This window comes from Botryllus schlosseri, chromosome 9 (assembly GCF_051294905.1).
Source record: "Botryllus schlosseri isolate E-star chromosome 9, Bs_hap1, whole genome shotgun sequence".
Lineage (NCBI taxonomy): Eukaryota > Metazoa > Chordata > Ascidiacea > Stolidobranchia > Styelidae > Botryllus > Botryllus schlosseri.
Window position 1 is genome coordinate 14,977,704 of NC_137244.1, and position 19,541 is coordinate 14,997,244.

Genomic DNA, 19,541 nt, shown 5'->3' on the forward strand with positions numbered 1-19,541 from the left:
CGCTATTTGACTAGAATACCCATTCCAGCAGCGCAATTATTATTTTTATTACCGAATCCGAGTCAACGAATCCGTGAATCCACGTGTTGTATCATTGGTCAATAATATAATCGTTAAAATTGCTCGATGCTTCAACCGCCCATATGGGAATGGCATACATAAAAACAATTTGCCGAAAATAAGCCCTAGAGCAAATTACATAAATAATAATTGTTGGTTAGGTGTGCATTCTACGGCGAACATGGTAATTTGTTAACCAAGCTTTATTGAAAAAGCATCGTGTAGCCTACATTCCATTTCACGCACTGATTTTTCAGAGGGAGGAACAAAATTAGGTTCGCGACATGGCTCTATACCTACTTTTGAAATAGCTATTAGTTATAGATAAAAACAGATTTTATTCAGCAGTAGTAATAGTATGTTGTAGTTGGAGGTAAAACTACTTTATTACACGATTTAGGATTGCAGACCCATTAGTCATAGTTCTGCTTGGTAGATAATTCATTGGTGAAATATCGATCGAAGTCGAGTTCGAACTTACATGCCTATTGTCGAGTAGGCCTATACATTAAAATACATAATTATATATTTACAAAATCACCGTTAGCTCTGTAGCATCAGTTTACTTTATACAAAATAGTTATTCCAATAGCTGTATAGTAGACCTAATACTGCAATACCAGATTTTGGTATAGAGTCCGATATTCTAACGTCAGCGTTAAAACAGGACTACAAGCAGGTCACCCTTAAATCTTTGACCAGATACATCGCACAGGAAGCTTATCTAAATCATAGATCACAATTAAATTTCTCTTCGAAGGGAACCTAATTTACGCTTCGAAAATTGCTTATCGACAAACACGATGGATGCAGCACTTTCTTGGTTGGACGATGAATTAACGGCTTTGAATAATGCCGAGGAAGCTATGGGAAAAACTACCATTGAATATGCTCCTGCATCTTCGGGGAAACTCAAGAACGGAAATACTCCTTTTTCGGAGACCGGCAATTCCGATGTAAGTGTGTCTCTCTTTTCCCCGGAATGCCTGTACTAGTGCGGTAGCATGCGGAGATGAATGACAAGTCGCGTAGGAGTGAGTAACAACAGGTCCTATTAGTTCTCATGCCATGAGACGTAATGTGATATTATGAATCGTACGACAGGCCGTGTTATCAAATTGGCGAAAAGAATTTATTATCAAACGCCTTCCACAGTTTGTTTTTATAGTGGAAGCGCGAGAGTAGAATATGTAATTTCAGAACATGTAGCATTATTTATTGCGTAGAGTAAAACTTGGAAGGTAGATCAATGATATTGCTTGAAGACTGAAGAGCCTACACTATTCAGTCAAATTCATGTATTAGATGTTGATTATAACGCATGGCATTGAACAGTTGTAATAGCCTACTGGTAATTTATAGATATCCGTTATAGGTAACGCATTAATCCGAGCTATCGGTTTGAGAGTTAGCGTCAGTATTTTCTGTTTCGCCTCACCGTTTAGTTTGTTTTCAAGATTCAGGTTAAATTTTCATTTCCGATCGGATAGATCGGTGCCAACGTTTTCGTCATCCCATCAATCATGAAGAACAAACCATGTGTCAGCATTGTGCCATGTATGGCTTCAGACACAGTTCCAATGTTGTTCGCTATAGATATCTTTTGCCATTCATTGATGAGCATCTTTGCTTCAGGTTTATTGCATATCAGGATTAATAGTTGTATAGTATATCATATACATATAATATATAGAACGATGTTGAAATTCAGGGTAAGTAAATCGCAGTAAGTACCTAGTCTTTTCGACGAAACACGGATTTCTACTGTGTGTTTCAGTTATCATCACACTACGGTAAACAGAAATAGTAAACGCGTATGTTAGGAACGTTTATTTCTCGATAGAAACGAAATATCTTAGTAGACGAGAGAAGGTTTTATCGTAATCAAGCGCACTTTGGCGTAAACAGCTTAACGTGCCTCCTTACATGGCAATGAAGTATTTCTTTCCTGGCGCATTGGCGCATGACCGTGCGGAACACCGCCTGTAGTTACTAAGTATTTCGTTCTCGGGCGTATGGGGCTTCTAACTGTCCCGGAAGGGGTGATTTATCGCCGGATAGAGTCACTAGCGCATCATTCAGCTCGCCAGAGATGAATTTAATTAAGTGCGTCATGTCTGTATGAAACTCGCCTTTGTTGTCGCATGCTAGGTTGCTTCTCGATCAAAATCAACTCGTTGAGCAGAATCTACGATTTGTTATATTTTTATTCTGAAAGCGAGTTGTTTTGTTACTTTAACCGCTTACCAAGATTTGAAATTGACGAAATCTCTATTCTATAGGTTACCCATTCGACTTCGCTACCAAAAAGTCAGACTAGTAGCGCTCACACCAAGCATATAAGGAATAAGAAGGATTCAAATAAAGTTGTGGAAGAAGAGGTCGAGACGAGGCCCAAGAAGACATCTGAATCTGATAAGGACATTGCTCCTCCAAAAGCGTTTCCTGTAAGATTCTGCTCAGAATTTTATTATGTTCAAAAGGTTGTATAGAAATTGAAAAGCCTACGGTACACTTTATTTGGTGAAGGCCTGAATGATATATCACTAGCATTCAAAGCACACTTAGAACTGCCCTGTGGATATATATTTCGCAGGTATAGGTATAAATTGTGTTGATATATTGAGATATCACAGTTTTCACCATCAATGTAGCCGTGAAATATCCCAGATATCAATAACCATCTTGCAGACACTGCCAATAGAGTGGAGGTGATGTCTGTAAAATCCAGCCAGTGAATGTGCTTTCACTTGCAGTATAGGGCTATAGGAGATACTATATTTTGTTATCAAAATATATTCCTAATTTCAGACTTTAGATTACGGTTTGGACCAAACGATTTTGCCTTCAGTCGATACAGATATGGCACAGCGTTTTACAAGTATGCCCTTGGTATCGGAGGATTCTTCAAACAAAGAAGATGAACTTGAATTTTTCACAAAGTCTCTCATTGACAAAATGAACAGTCCGCCGGTATGAAGAAGTATTCTATTTTACACTACAGATATTTTATTCTATCCATAGTCCAACCAAGTTCCCTAGAATGTATACATTTCTATGAAGGGAAGAGACTAGAAGTGAGGTTATGTGCTATTTATTTTGCCACAACACTCGCAGTGGTGTACGACTATAGGCTAACTCGCAACCCATGTCTAATATTTGGCTCGAACTCATACTTGATCGCCTTGAAATCCTCAAGTTATCTATGAGGAATTGACTGAATTTTATCACACTCCAAGTCCTGACACTTTCAGCAGACATCTTCCATTTTTCCCTTGACGAGTTCCAAGTTGAGCCAGCGTAAGTCCAATTGAATTTGATTGTGTCAGGATATTAGTGGCTAAAATCCAGATGTGAACGTGAACTGCTGATTATATATGTGTAGGCCTACTCGGACAGTGCACAATGCAAAAGATTGAGTCAAGTTCTCAAAAATAATATTAGCATCTCGACGCTAATTGTATATGTGCAGTGTACATCTCATTGCCTTTGCTGAATTTACTTGTAGCCTGGTTTTGTGTGCTTGACAATCAGATTACCCATACGGCTAGAACAATGTCCATTCCGCTTTGTTGAGTCATAGTCCACTTGGGATACCACATTTATAGTCATTCTCATCTCATTAGTCATGATAATAAGCCCTGCTGTCATTTGAACGTGCTTTTTTCCATGGAAGAAATCTGTTTCTGATAACTAGTGCTGGGCACAATGATTCGAGTACTCGAATCTGAATCGAGTATCAATTTTAATGATTCGAGTCGAGTAGTAAAAGACGATTTTTTTCGAGTACTCAAATTATACGCTCCTCGCAACTAACAGTTAATTTACTAACGAGAATGATAGTTTTGATGCTACTTTCCACCGAGGAAGCCTTGAAACCTTGATTGCCCGTGTCGCAGCATACGAGACATACCGTATTACAAAGCTACGAACGTTACTGCAAATAACACATTTCCGAAGTCATGATCATCCCACAGCATTGTAAAGAAGTGCAATGAAATCGGTATGGTTGGAAAATACCAAAATATTTTTAATGTGACGGATAACAGGCATTGTATTCTTTGTGGTGGTATAACAGGTACATATCTGAACTTTGGCATAGTGCATTTTGTTGTGACGTCATTGTGAGTGATACTCAAATACTCGACTCGAAGCGTAATACGTGATTCAGAATCGAATCACTCAGGTACTCGATTTTGCCCGGCCCTACTGATAACTTAACTCTTCTTCCAGGATGCTGATATGTATGGCTACTGTGCAAAGTGTAATCAAAGTGTAGAAGGGGAAAAAACTGGTTGCAATGCGATGAATGAAGTCTTTCACATTGATTGCTTTCGTTGCAAGACATGCGGTATGTGATAGTCATAAATTCTATTGCTTCCTGTTGTGTCGCATTACATCCCATTGAACATGCTATGAGGTCAATGAATTGGTATGGGAAAAGTGTTATGTAGGCTACAGAGTAAACATATCTATCAGTGTGTGTGTTATGAACACAGTGTAGTTGGATTATAGTGGCAATGTTTATTTCCCTATCAAATGACTAACTGATATCATAGCCCAAGTCACACATGCATGCATGTAGAAATATATGCTGTGGTTATTGAATTTCAATGAATTCTGATACAGATTGACTTTCCTTAGCTCTGAGCAATCAGCTTAGAATGCTTTCAGACCGTATGTATATGGTGATATATCAACAACATTGAGTGGTGAAGTATATTTGTGGAGTGTGTTACCTTTGGCCTAACCGTATTGAAGAATTATAAATATTCTTTTGTCAAGAAGTATTATGGAATTTCGGATAAATACCAGATCTGCATACCATACTGCATACCTATTAATCATAACAGAATATGTGAATTGATATACCACACCACATTAGGTTGCTTGTGTCATTCATGTTCACTGCGTAGTGTTTCACCAAGTATTACTGAACATTTCAAATTGGTGACTTTCTGCAATCATTGTATATCCAAGGTAATTAAGTATTTTTATTCTTTTCAATCTAGAGAAATTGCTGCACGGAATTGAATTCTATGTTGTGGACAAACAGACGTTCTGCGAACCGTGCTACATGAACTCGCTTGAAAAATGTACAGTATGTTCCGAAGTGATCACGGACAGAGTAAGTTATACTTCATCATTTGAACTTGCATACCTAGCATGTTGCTTGTCTAGTATGTTAACCACACAGTCTGAAATATCCTAGTGTACTTGTAAATCATGTCCCATCCTGTTTTGATGGTTTTTATGATATTGGGGGACAATGCTACACCTTTTGCTGTTAGGGTGATAGAATAAACCGATATCTACCTTTAAATTGAAATGGGCAGATTAGAAGAATTTTTGTCAAAGAAGATACTAGGATGTAGGCCGTAGCGAAAATTATATCAATCAATACTATAATCAATAATTGCGATGTTAGTATTTTCATCTGCTCAAGACACAACATGTACAATGAATACACAAGAGACAGTATGTTATAATGAACAGAGAGAAGGAGGGAAACTGCCATTTGTGGTATCCATCAACTTAACAACCACCTCGTACTGATATTAATTGTCAATAAAACCCAACATAACAGTGACATTAATACAATTTGGTATCTTCTGCCGTTCGTTCTTTCTCTTCTCTTGTATGCATCTTTTGTTGGGTATTTCTCTAGGGTTTTAGTGAAGACAGCAACTCAGGGGAGCGTCTTCACTTCGATACACCCTACTGCCGAAATTCAAACTAGCACAGTTGGCGGCTAACTCCCCATGACAACTCCATTGCGATGCCATTATCAATTATTATCATTATGAGAATATTCAGCAGTTGGATGAGGTCACACCAGAACCCAGGGCTCTGCGGCATTAAGTACGCAGCCATCAGCGGCACCATGGCGGCACACAGGGTTTGTTGTGGTTTTTTCTGGGCCACATGTTTTGTGGGCATGCTGGGTAACATCTTGCATGCATCGGAATTTACTGTAGTCACTGACTCTCCTGTCAGTTATATTACTAGCCTAAGCGTAGCGTTATTTCTACACATGTTTGCTCTTCTGTAGTCGTGCATGTAAGTTCAACTTGATCTTGCATTCCCAGATTCTACGTGCTACAGGAAAGCCGTATCATGCCGCATGTTTCAAGTGTGTTGTTTGTAGCAAGAATTTGGACGGAGTGCCTTTCACCGTCGATGTTACAAATCAGATTCATTGTGTTGACTGTTTTCACAAGTGAGTTGGCCACGACGTACCATGTAATGTATTTGCTGGCAACCAGAGAACTTTCGTTTTTTGTAGTAGGCTATAGTGCATGCTTCCTGCGATGTGCGATGTTTGCTGTTCACGTGATTGCTCGAGCAATTTTCATTAATTTTGTCAGTGATACGCTGAGATGAATGCGTGAAGAAATTCCCAATGATGTGAGATTTCACATACCAAAGCAGACAGTGCCTTTATGAAATGGATGACATATTTTCAGATTACTAATCTAACTTGAAAATCTATAAGGCCTCCCATATCCGACAATTTTCCTTGGACGCGGGATATTATTTGGATTGGCGGAAGTGGTTTATGTTGATAATAACCCTAACCCTAGGGTTAGGAAAAATCGAATGTATGTTTTGAGTTGGTATTGAGCTTCGAGTCGAGTGTTCGAATATCAATTAATATGATGTGAAAAAGTAGTTCGTAGTCTCAAGGAACGTATAAATTTAATGCTAGAGATATTAACTCCCGCGGCTGAACTCGAATCATCATAATCAAAATACTATGTTGTACTCGGCCCTAGTTTAAGCGCGCAGGTGCCTTCATTTGCACGGATTTTCCACCTCGCAACTCAAAACTTGTTACTATGACTCTGGTCGACGCCACCTTATATTCTACTTCAGTGGTTCTCAAACTTTTTTCGACACGCCCCCCCTTTATGACAGTCAAAAATTTCGCACCCCACTTGTCGTGATATCAAAAAATATGAAAGAGAGCAATCACAATGCTAGCAATCCCAACGTATAGTTTGATGGCATTGAAAGTTATGGCTGTTGATGTCAGAATTCTGAAAGATAAAATTTGAACACTATACAGAGCAATAACTATGAGATGAGGGTTAATCGCGCGCGCTTTTACGCCCCCAGTTTGAGAACCGCCGTTCTACTTCCTTACTCTCAACTATTCTAGACGATAGAGAATGTGTCGTTCTCCCAAGTTGTGAAACATGGATCTCACGCCGTTCTTTGCATGTGCTTCCAGGAAATTCGCCCCAAAATGCTCCGTGTGTGATGACCCGATCATGCCCGAAAACGGGCAGGAAGAAACGGTCCGGATCGTGGCGCTGGACCGTAGTTTTCATATTGACTGCTATCGATGCGAAGTGAGTGCAATATGGCGGCTAGTAGATATTAGATTTGTGGGGCATATCAAGCAATTCGCTCCATATCCTTACTTCGTTAAACCGTCTGTTAGATGTGTTGACTGTTGAGTCTTTGAATTGGGCCGAAAGATATCGATAACAAAGTTCTTCTTCTCACTTGGAGCACTCAAATTATTAGGCCTGCTCCCACTGCTTACTCCAGGGGTTACGATTTTAGTCTGCTTCCACTCTGCTTGGAACAGTTTTCTAAACAACATTAATATTTTGCTTACTGGAAAATCGCAATGCAACTACTAGAAAGCCTTCAAGTGGCATGTAGTTTCCTGCCGTTATTCATTGTCTGTCAACATGAGCATTAGGGCTCTTCAAAAATGACTTTTTTTGTCAAATCGTACTGGCTACTTGATAAAGTTGTTAGGTTACCTAATTTAAGCCTACACACAAAATTTGGTTCAATTCCAATCGGTGGAAGCGGAGTTATTGCCGTCGAAAAATTTGGATTTGAATAAAATAGTATTTACGGTGACCGATTCTTTGTTTATTTATTATAGTTGTGCTCACCGCAAATACTATTTTATTCAAATCAAAATTTTTCGACCTCAATAAATCCGCTTCCGCTGGTTGGAATTGAACCAAATTTGGTGAGCATCGTTTCTATAGACAGCCTAACACTTTCATGGGGTGGACAGAAAATTTTCAAATTTTTTATCATTTCTTTTTATATAATAAATAGAAACTTTCTTCTCCTGTAGCAAAGCGGTTACTGGCTGGAATTGAACCAAATTTTGTGTGTATGCTTAAATTAGGTAACCTAACAATTTTATCAAGTAGCTAGTACGATTTGAGAAAAAGAGTCATTTTTGAAGAGCCCTAATGAGCATGTTTGTTAAAGTTAGGGTTTGGACAAGGTGAAATTTTGGGGTTCGGCTTGGTTGCCGGGTTATATAATCACATGCTCAAGCAACGCATGCTAAAGAATCACTTGCAATATAATACAATACATATGTAATTATCTCTGGCCCGCAAAGACGCTGTCACAATTCAAACCAAACTGCGTTCTACGGAATCCTGGCGCATCAAACGGTTTAACGCCGTCGTTGCTGCACGCTGTGGCCCGACCGCTTTCTCAAAATTGATTGCGATGCCGGCGCGGAATTCCGCAGTGTCAGGCTCTTTATCTGTATTCTGGTGTTTCACAGAAATGCGAGGTAGCGCTGTCGTCGAAGGGTGGCGAAGGAAAAGGGTGCTTCCCGTTGGACGGCCGCATCTTGTGCCGAGACTGCAACACCGCCTTGGTCCAGGAAATGAGTCACAATATCAGATAGAACACGACACACGACCGCCGCTTTCACTAATTAGCCTCGCAACGCTTGTAAATGAACGCCTGCTCAAAACGCGCGATTAGCCGACCAATTGTCACTAGGAATTGACCGTTCTAGAATTTGCAGCGATGGATATATTGCGATTCACGTCGTTTACCTGGGATCTAATTGCCTCTACCAAATGTCTTCGTTGTATGAAGAGTATCGTTAGTTTAGTGGTGGTGATGGTAAATAAGCAAGTTGTTATAGCGGCAACGTAGCTAAGTAAGCATTTTTCCAATCATGCTCCTTGTGATATCCGATTTTGAAATCAAGATTATGGTAGTGAAAATCGCCGATCTCTTTGTTGCGCGTGTATGCGGGCTTATCTTGGAATTTGTTGCAGATATTCGATCCGAGAACCTCAACCCAGACAGCACGCGTGATGCACTTACCTGTACCTATAGATGCATAGCCGGGGTAAAAATTTTCGGTGGGCCGTTTTTTTTTATCGACGTCACTACCATTGTGAATTAACAAAAAAGAATGACCCACCCACCTACCTCGGCTACGTCGCTGCATGTACCCCTTGAGCGCGCAAAATCTTGTTTCAGTCGTTTAGCAAAATACAGCATATACCAGTGTTTGGCGAAAAGCGCGGTAGGCCTACATCCGTTTTGATTGAGAAGCGATAGTGTCCGACACTTAGACAGACCGGAGTTGGCGCAGAGCGTAGGAAGCTCAGTATCTCGATGAACTTGGTTTGGTGGTGGGGTGAACGATACCTTGTATACCGTATTCGAATCCCAGGAAGGTAGAGCTTGAAAAAATAAACTAAATTCAGGAAACGTGACACCAGACTAGTTCGAGTCAAATCATGACTCGAGTCATTCCAAAACTACTTCGAAACCGTACCCAACCGAATCACAAATGCTTTTGTTGAATTAACCTTCTACGCTCGCCAGAACGATGATACCTCAATTTTGCAAAATCGGGCGCTGTATTTACTCTTTCACAGTATCATGTTATACTTCCAGGAAAATGCATCAATTTTTGCTGCATCGCGAAGATGCATATTGCGATTTTCGTCCTCTATGCAACTGAATTGTAATTCGCAAATAATGTCAAATTTTATCGATATCGTTAGTAATATAACAGTGATTGAAACAGTGATTGATGGTACATAAAAATCCTATTTTAGGTATTATTAGTAATTTGAAGATACCTTTGAAAGCAATTGTTTTCATGATAAAGAAGTCCGAGTCAAGGTCATTTTCACAAACTCCGACTCCAGTCGGTATTTTTTCCACGACTCCAACTCCAGCCACTATAGTTTTCACGACTTCGACTCCATTAAGCGAAAATTAGCGGAACTCCGGCTCCACAGCCCTGGTTCCGAGTCACAAGTCAATCTCACTTTTATAGTTGTGATTCGAGTCATTTTCGGCTCATCACCTATGGTCAAGTTTGAGTGCAAGTCAGTCAAGGGTTAACTCCTAGTCGTAGTGTTTTGACTCGAATCCAAGTCATAATGTTCAGTTTTCAGTCATTTTACGCATATGAAAAACATGACTCGAGTCAAGTCAAGTCACCACAAAAAATCACGAGACGAAACAACCACAGATCCCCAAAACTTAGTCTACTTTGAGAAATCCAATGTGTGTAATATGCAAGTAGCTCGGCCGAAAAATACTGCTAGTTAGAAATAGAAGTATGGAAGCAAAACCTCTTGAATAAGTAGTACAATTAGGTAATAGGCCTATTTGAGTAGGCCTACTCCAAACATGTAGACTGTCCAGTCCACCTGTGTAGTAGACTAACTTCAACATTACCTTTTTTTTGTGGCGAGATAGCGCAGTGGTATTATATGCGGCTGCAACGCCAATAGGTTGCGGGTTCGAGTCCGACCGAGGTCGACTTGAGAATTCCTATACCTAAGTTTTGGAGGTTTATCCAGGCGGCTCCTCGCCATCTCATCCGCGTAAGCGGTGTCTTACAAAAAGCCTAGGAGTCGGCAGATACGGAACAAAAAAGCAGAATATCGGCACGGTGTAGATGACCATTGACCATAGTAGTCGACAAACACCATGAATGCCACAAAAACATTACCATTTTCTCGAATGAGCCCGTGCAGTGGATAGGCCTACACAATTGTATTTAGTAGCCTATGTTGATGTTCGCATCCGCAATGGCGTCAATCATCACCATTGCTTTATTAGCAATTTTATCAGTTCAATACACCACAAAAAATGCGATGCAATGTCGAAGCGACTAGGAGTTGTCTATGGAATCAGACACCTACCTTGGCCTAGGCGATGTAAAGAGGAAGCATGCACACTGAATGAAAGTAAAGAATATAGTATAGAAAAAGGAAGCGACAAGAAATAGGGCGGCATGTCGTGGGAAGCCAGATCAACCGTCAAGTTATGACAACATTTCAGCTGTGCTCCGTTTGCGCAGGTCAGTTAGCATAGCTATTGTCAACTGTCGCTGTGATCAATGACAAAATACGACGTACCGGCAATGTTGTTATTTTTGTCGATTCGCTTGTCATCTTTCGATTCAATATTTGACAGACTCGGTTCGATTCGAAATGGCTGACCTGAATCCAGAGGTGGTCAGTAACGAAGTACTTCTACTTTTTCGAAGTACTCAAGTAGTTTTCCTCTACTTCTGGTACGTACTCAAGTAGATCTGATTTTCGCTACTTATACTTCGTAATTTTTTGTGATCTACTTACTTACTTTTCGCTATTTTCAGTTTGTCAAGTCGAAGTAGTTCAATCCTCCAGTCAGGAAGATAGCCTGAGGAATTTCGGGGCTGTTTTCAAGGAGTATCAACATTTAATTTTCATAAAAGTTGAGTAAAGCCAAGAATTTTCGTCGCGCTCCGCGCTCCGTGGATACGGATTAACCAGCATGATTTCACGAAAGTGTCGGTGAATATAATTTAGGTAGCGGGTTGGCATGGCTCCGTTCACACCGCATTGTCTCCCTTTGCCCATATCAAACATTTCATGACAGTATATATATGGCTCATCATAACGTTTGAAACTGATGTTTCGCCATCTAGCATTTCCCTATCATATCGTAATCTAGCAGTCCATGGCATAGGCTATCCTAATCTGGAAAAGTGGAATCTAACTTTTGTTAGTTTTAGATCTGTTTTAGCATACCACCACCAAACTTCCTGGACCAAAAACATATGAAATACCTTTTCCGCTTTTATAATTAGTAGCCTATTTATATTTCACTTTCAATTCTCAGTATCATATATTTAGAGTTATAATTGATATCAGTTCTTTTGTCTGGATAACATACATGCTAAAGTATAAAAGCAACTGTAGTAATACCTTTTGTTTCCGGAAATAATGCTACAACATATGGTATTTTTACGATCCACCATATTTTTTATTCACGTTTTCTAATCGCGCAAAGTGTTTACTCCGTATCCTATACAACTTCTCCGTATTGCTCTTCGACTAAACTACCGGCCTTATAATATGGGGGAGTGCGCCATACCATGATATTTTCCAAAACGTGCTGTTCGATTAAAAATAGGATTATAGTACTGCATTTCCATATCAATATTATCATTTTCATCCTATTATGCGGAGGAATGCTTATGCTGTCGAAAATTGAATACCTCGTGATATGCATCAATATGAATTCAGCTGGACACCTTTTCGCATAGCTCAATTTGCACCTTTTGACAACCCATGCGAACGAATTACGATCGTTTTCACAACTACTTACTTACTTGAGTAGATTTAAAGTCGGTCAATTCTACTTCTACTTCAAGTAGTTTTAGGTTTCTTTGTGGAAGAAGTACTTCTACTCGTACTTGAGTAGATTTTTTCTTCGCTACTTCTACTTCTACTTGATTAGCTTTCTTGACTACTTTGACCACCTCTGCCTGAATCGCACAGCCTCAGACTTGATTCGAATTGATGTCAAATCAGTGATTCGCATTGCATGTATCGCTACTTATAAAGGTAAACCTGATAAATGGGCTATATGCAGGCCGTGTTTGGCATTTCGGGAAGCAAATGCCCATAATAAAATTTTGAAAATGCCAAAATTAAGGCTTTTTGAAAATCTAGATTTTTATGAAAGTTCAAGATAAGAATGTCAACAAGAATTGACAGGAGTTTGTATGATGTGACAAAACAAGTGTGTAAAGCAGAATTCCTAAAATAGGGTCGTCCGTAATCCTTCGACTTTTTCATACCTGCTAAAAATGTCCATTCCCATAAGGCTTACACGAGATCCTCGTCAAAAGGAAATATCTACTTATCCCCACCCTATAGCAACCTAACTACTCGGGACCTATCATCTGGAAGGCATTACCACCGCATATCCGTGAATCGCCTTATAATAGATTCAAGAAGACCTACTTGATCACCTCTTGTCGTTATACTACTATCACTGTTGCCCTACCTCGCCCAGACATTGCTTCATTGATCATTTGCTACCATCGTTTAATTTTTCTTCTATTTTCCTTTTTTAACTAAACAATTTTTACAGCCAGACTGTTCAGAGTCAAGTGTACCTGTTTGATGCTGGTGTGATCAGACTAGATGACCTTCACGCTCTTATCGATCATTCCTATCTAATACCGAATACTGTGCAATCTGTGCATGCATATTTTCTGTACCACCACCACTGCCGTTTGTTATGTATTTTGGTTGGATGAATATAAAGACTCTCTTTCTCTCTCTCGGGGGTCCGCATACTACTATCCAAGGGGTCCATGAAAGGTGAATGAAAAGGCCAAAAAGTCCAGCGATAAAATCGGGATTTACGGCCAATCTAAGGATTGAGCAATCCCGCGATTAGGAAACAGATAATGTCCAGCGATTAGGAAGTAGATGATCTCTACACGCAAAATTATAGTAATCAGCATATTTCGTAATCTGTGATAGAGGGCCATAACTTTTAAATTTAGCGCAATTACTAGTCATTTTCCTGTTGTCAATGCTCATCGCTTATGCATTTTGTTACATGATGTAGCCACCACGCGCGACCCACGCTATATTTATAGCGCTCAATGTGCATGGGCCTGGCCTATACCATACCTAATTCCATTCCCCTTCAACTTGCAATTGACAACTGTTTGCAAGTTCATATACATTGTTCATATTGTTGAATAATTGATGGATTGTGTCACGTTTTCCAATAGGGACATATACTTTCATCAATGAACACTGAACAGACATTGTGCAAAAGGTTTATAGGCCTACCTTACATTAGGGTTGCCATGCGGAGCAAATTCCAGAGGCTCTTTAGCGCCCACTACCGGATTTTGAAATGAGGTATGCACATTGTCTTTCAATATGACGCCACACTAGCAAAGCTTTGCTTAGGTGGTCACGATCCGTATCAGGAGTGGTTATAATTTAAGGTCGGTGCATTTATGACATTTATGTGGTTGTGCGTTGTAACCAGGATCGAAACAACACTTTTTCATCCTCCTCCCGTCCAAATGAAGACTGATCTTGAGCCCACCATAGGGTAATCGATGCAACGTCTGGGGCCTTACGATATACATCTAGTTTTTATATGCATCTGGGGGTTAACTTTTGTGAATGAAATCAGTCTATAATAATGCTTCTTCCATGTATTACTATAATATTTTGATCCTTTCTCCGCCCGCACATGATAATAGTTAGCTGTGGAGCTGGTGCACGACGATGACGTTGAAAATACAGGGAACGGAATTATACATCGTAAATTTATGTCACGTCACACAGTTACGACTATTTATGAGCCTAAATGCAGATCCGCACCAGCTGGTTGCATATTCGGTGGTTTTCAACCTTTCATGGTCGCGACTCCATCTCTAATTTGAAAATGTTTTGTGGCCCAGCTCAGAATTTGATAAGCTGATTACTGAAAAACGGTCAGCACTTTTGCCCAGACTTACTGACGGCATATTTTGCAAGCTGAGTGCGTTCAACATCTTCGCGAACCCCAGAATGAAGACAAACGACCATCAGGTTTTAGAGCCTAACCGACTACAGTAATGTAACGTTCTCCCATAATTGCGATTACAATTGAACTTATTTCAGTGAATGATGGTTATTTTTGATAATTTTTGATTTCATGCTTTTTGAGGGTGGTTTCACATATTAAAATCAATGATCGTGACACCAAATCGCGCGGAGCGAGAAGAAAAATTTCAAGTGGCATAAATCTGCCAAAAAATAATAATTTTTCTGTTGATTTACGAAAACATTTGGATCCTATTTCAAACTTTCAAAATTCCGGACATTTAGGCATATTTTAGAAATTCCTCCCGGATACAGATTTAGCAGTGAAATTCCGGACATGTCCGGCAAATTCCGTAAGTATGGCAACCCTACCTCACATACATGAATAAATTCAGTCCTTACCTAGTTTTCATTGTCGGGTGGATATATTTCATAATATATCGATTTTTAAAGTCCCTCATGAGTTTTACCATTGATTGGGTATAGTGAAAACTGCGAACCAAACGTGTCAGAAACGCTTTTGAATTGTTATATCAAGTATTGTGAGTGACCAGTTTGAATACCGGTAATTTTGCGCGCTTAGTAAATCGACTATTGAGAATAGATATTGCAGAAGCACTCGGTTTTGTATCGGGTGAATTTGGTCTTCAACTTCGTTTTCAATTCGGATATAAATCTTGCTGTTTGATGGCACAGTGTGGATACTGCATGTTTTATGACTTCCGTTTCATAAGAAACACCAAACTGAACCGTTCTATGTGGTTAATTCGAGGCTATAAATATGAATTCATGACGATGCTAAAATTGCCACAAATAAATCTGAAAAACGCAAAAAATAAGCTATTTTTGTTATTTTTGGCCTATGCCAAAAATAACACGGCTATGGCTATGGCTATGGCTGTATGCTATTATCGGCCTACACCTGCGTATCGTGATCCGAGTTGATTTTGATTTGCAACGCGTCACCTTTACTGTCATTTTGGTAGCCTACTTGCGAGTTGCCAGTTTATTTATTCTTGTACAGAAGGTCCGTCCCTTTTTGTTCCAATTCGTTCTTGATTTGGTTTAATGTGAAGAAAGTATGCCTATGTAAAGCATGAGTATAAGGGACTCAAACGTATTCTACACTCAAATCCTGCAAGAGTAAACACACATGACATAACAAGGTAACTTTATATCCAACTCGTTAACCTCTGCCCAGGAACATTCGGCTGTACTAGGTGCCAGTAAGCGATCAGCCGTATTATTTCACCTGATGAAGTGAAGGGGCATACAATTCACGCCCTCTACAATCATACTATCATGGCCTCAAAATAATTGCGATACAGGAGCGTTTGTATTGGACGTAGTGTCTCGCTTCCATTTCCAAGAAGTTTCGTATAGGAACAGTGAGCATTTACCCTTTATGCCATCGGACGACAAAAGATCCGGAACAATACGATAGTATCGGGTGACAGCCTAATGTACGTATGTATAATAAAGATATGTAACGGGGCTTGTTTATGAGAGTTGCGGATATACGCGGTCAGGTCAGCTCCGGATGTTCGTGCAGTTTGGACTAAACATAACAGTTCCCCGTTATGTATGAAATTCGCAGTAGTTTGAACTGGTTTTCTTGATTGCATTTAGTAATACCCAGGCAGGAGCAGCATCTAATCAGGCACATATGTTAACGTCTCGACATATCAACGTATTTGATACCAATCGAAGGATACTGATCAACGTTTACGTTAGAATTGGTTTAATTGCGATGACGATCGAACAGGAGGAAGATTGAAAATGATATAGGAACTTGATTCTGGTTAATTAGATATTAGGTGATCTTCAGACACAGAATCACACCGTACAACAAGTTGGAGGTAAACTAAATGGACAGAGTATTCCGCGGAAATACATAATACATAATGACTTAGTCAAGAAATTTGCGGAATTTGCAACCATCAAGTAGCCTACATTTGTTGCATAACTGCCGCCGCGTACCGTGCCGTCAATTTTACGTGATATGTGTATTCATTTAAGTGGAAATTCATTAGGCGCTATATCGTAGAGCTCAGTAAGTCGTGTGTAATACAGACAAAACCATGATCGTCCGATACCAAAAGGCACGTAGCACCGAAGCGGTTTTGATGTTGTGATGACATAGTATTGCACCACATCAACATGAAATTGCCTAATATAATTTATGATGAAATCAACTAATGTCCAATTTTATTGTAATGACAAGAGTGGACGAATATTCCCAGCTTTACACTTACGAAATTCGATGTTATGTTGCTATGATGCCTAGTTAATAGTTTTAACGTACTGTTGATAATAGGCTCAGTGCCTCACTGTGAAGAGAGGAATTCGTTAATCATCACAATCCATTGTTTCTTTTGTCTGTTCGCCATGTCTGGAATTCGTCAGTGGTAAGCACTTTGTGTAATCTTCCTGAAATTATGATCACGTTACCTAACGCGTCTGCCTTTACATACATAGGCTCCGGAGACACTTCAGCGCAGAATGGTGGCGCAGCCGATGCCAATGCCTTCAAGGAGACGCTAATGGAAATGCCTACGACGGACCCAACTCGAAACCACCGCAAGTTACGTCTGTTCCATTCCATGACATCACCGATTCGCGAATATGCGGGACGGATAATCCAGCGTATATTTCGACGGACACGACGGCGACGAACGGTGACCCTTACCAAATTGAGGTGCCAACAATAGCAATACAACCACCGCCACCACCAGAATACTCTTCGTTGGAGAGTACGAGACATACACACGACGAGGCTAATGTCCCTGGCTATTATGATATTCCAGCTCGATACGGTCAGTCTCTGGGATCTGGCGCTAAAATCAATAGCAGATACAGCATCACATCCGACTACGTGTCCGACGCAGAGAGTGATTACTGTCACCCGTCCGTTTCTAATCAGGCGGCGACGGGAAGATATTCAAGCAGAAATTTCGGCGAACGGAAGAAGCATAGGCGAAAGTTTCCCCATCACGCGTCGCATTCGAGACCGGCATCGTCGCGCAGTTACACGCGACCGGGTCACGGCCACCGTCCGAAACCGGAAATGCGTAAATACCGCACCAGAAATTTAACCAGCGCAGACGCGTTCGAGCCACGCAAACCTATATCCAGAAGACACAGCATTGACAATCCGAATTCGCCGCGAGATGGCGCCGGACCGTCTACCACCAAGTTAAACTTGTCGATATCGATTAAAGCCCGCAGACAGTCCATCAAGTCAATCAAGACTGAAACTGCAAACAGCGATCAAAATGGAAATAACGACGTTAGCACGACAAACAGTTTATTATCAGGCGCCCGCCCGAAAACGCACTCCTTCAGCCAGCAACCTGCCATCGAAAATCCGCCGGAAAAATCATCCTCGAAAATCCCAGCCCCCGTGCAAAAGTCACAATCTTTGAGCCCAACCCCACACAAATCATCGGGCGTAGTGAGGAACGAGACAATTTTGGAAATGCCAATCTACTTAAAGCAGACTCGCCCGGCTTCGGCCCACGCCGGCACAAGGACGGACGCTGCGAATGCGCACGCCAAGCAAAGACGTGCCAGACATCAGAAGCCTCCGCGATCTCGCAAGGATCGTAAGAACGACCGCGAACAATCGGTTCGTACACCGAAAAAGGATAAATGGCTGTACGGTTACGCGTCCCTTCCCGCCAGCTGGAACGCGATAGAGCAGGACAAGCTGCAGCAGGCCGGCTTGACCAAGGAGAGCTTGTTGGAGTCCTTGGAGAGGCTGGACTTTGAAAAATTATGCCGGCCTGTTCCCAGCATTCCGAACGGGAGAAATACTCCCAGGAAGTCGGTCGTCGACCAGAGTATGCCGGGAGGTGATAAAGAACTTTTGAAAGACACTTATAAACTTGAAAATTCCAATGTCGTATTGACGGATCTGTGATAGCGCCGTTCTGAAAGGAACGTGCTCAACGTGCCATTTCTACACCCTTCAGTTAGCATGTACTTTACAGAAAAACGATCAGATCCATATTTGGAGAATCGATTACTATTTTATTTCTTCTGCTGGCACACAACTTCAGGATACAATTGAATAGTATATTCATATTGAAATGAACCCGAATATTTTCGGTTGACACTCGTCATGGGTAATCGTCAGTAACTAGTAGAGAATTCACAAGAACATCGTATATCAGGATAGGATCTTCAGGATAGGATCGCTTAAACGAACAAAAATAAGCAGCATGAATCTTATTCACTTGTTTTTATAGAAACATGACATATATATTACCGCCGATTTAAGAAAAGCAATTGATAAATATGGACTAAATTGATCGGTACAACTTACAAGGTGTATTGCTGTGAGTAGGAATTATAGAATGACACGGGTGAATCATTCAGTTTTAACGAATGGTACTTTGGTGAAATTGTCTTGCCTATACCCACCATGTAACGTACGCGTTATATATTCCACAGTCCTTGGCGCAATTATCATAGATTCAATCTGCTTTATTGCACTGTCATTTTACTATATTAGTATAAAGCGTTGATGCGTCTTATCGCCTATATTTTGTGCGAAATAAATTATTTACGAAATTTACGAATTCGATATCTGGCCCGCGAAGAGCGCAGACAGTATGTTGATTTTGCCGACGATCTCGCTATGTCGTCGGTGAGAGGAAACGTAGAGCCCGCAGCGGTGAATAATTTCTCCGACTATTGCAGAAACGGAAAGTGCCAAGCGTATGCCTAGACTGCGCCCTGCGGTGAGTTCTGTGCTAACGTGTATCACAAGATGAGTGAAATATCAAATTTTCATACGTTCCCGCATATTCATTCGTTCAATGGATAATA

General features: G+C 40.5%; 2 protein-coding genes across 3 annotated transcripts; both read left to right on the top strand.

The window, feature by feature from the left end:
* The first annotated feature begins 786 nt into the window (after positions 1–786).
* LOC145446377 (lipoma-preferred partner homolog) lies at positions 787–9,374 on the top strand. 2 transcript variants are annotated; one of them, XM_080324654.1, is made up of 8 exons: positions 787–1,016; positions 2,343–2,507; positions 2,872–3,033; positions 4,294–4,411; positions 5,073–5,188; positions 6,150–6,280; positions 7,295–7,415; positions 8,615–9,374. In XM_080324654.1, the coding sequence occupies exons 1-8, from the start codon at positions 864–866 to the stop codon at positions 8,738–8,740; spliced, it is 1,092 nt and encodes a 363-aa protein (XP_080180780.1). In that variant the 5' UTR covers positions 787–863; the 3' UTR covers positions 8,741–9,374. The 2 variants fall into 2 exon arrangements, with proteins under 2 accessions (XP_080180780.1, XP_080180778.1); XM_080324652.1 differs by lacking the exon at positions 787–1,016 and adding an exon at positions 1,648–1,772.
* Positions 9,375–16,056: 6,682 nt separating this feature from the next.
* Positions 16,057–19,283, top strand: LOC145446226 (uncharacterized). The gene is made up of 2 exons (XM_080324470.1): positions 16,057–17,116; positions 17,187–19,283. Exons 1-2 carry the CDS (start codon positions 17,097–17,099, stop codon positions 18,628–18,630), a joined length of 1,464 nt encoding a protein of 487 aa, XP_080180596.1. The 5' UTR covers positions 16,057–17,096; the 3' UTR covers positions 18,631–19,283.
* Positions 19,284–19,541: the final 258 nt, after the last annotated feature.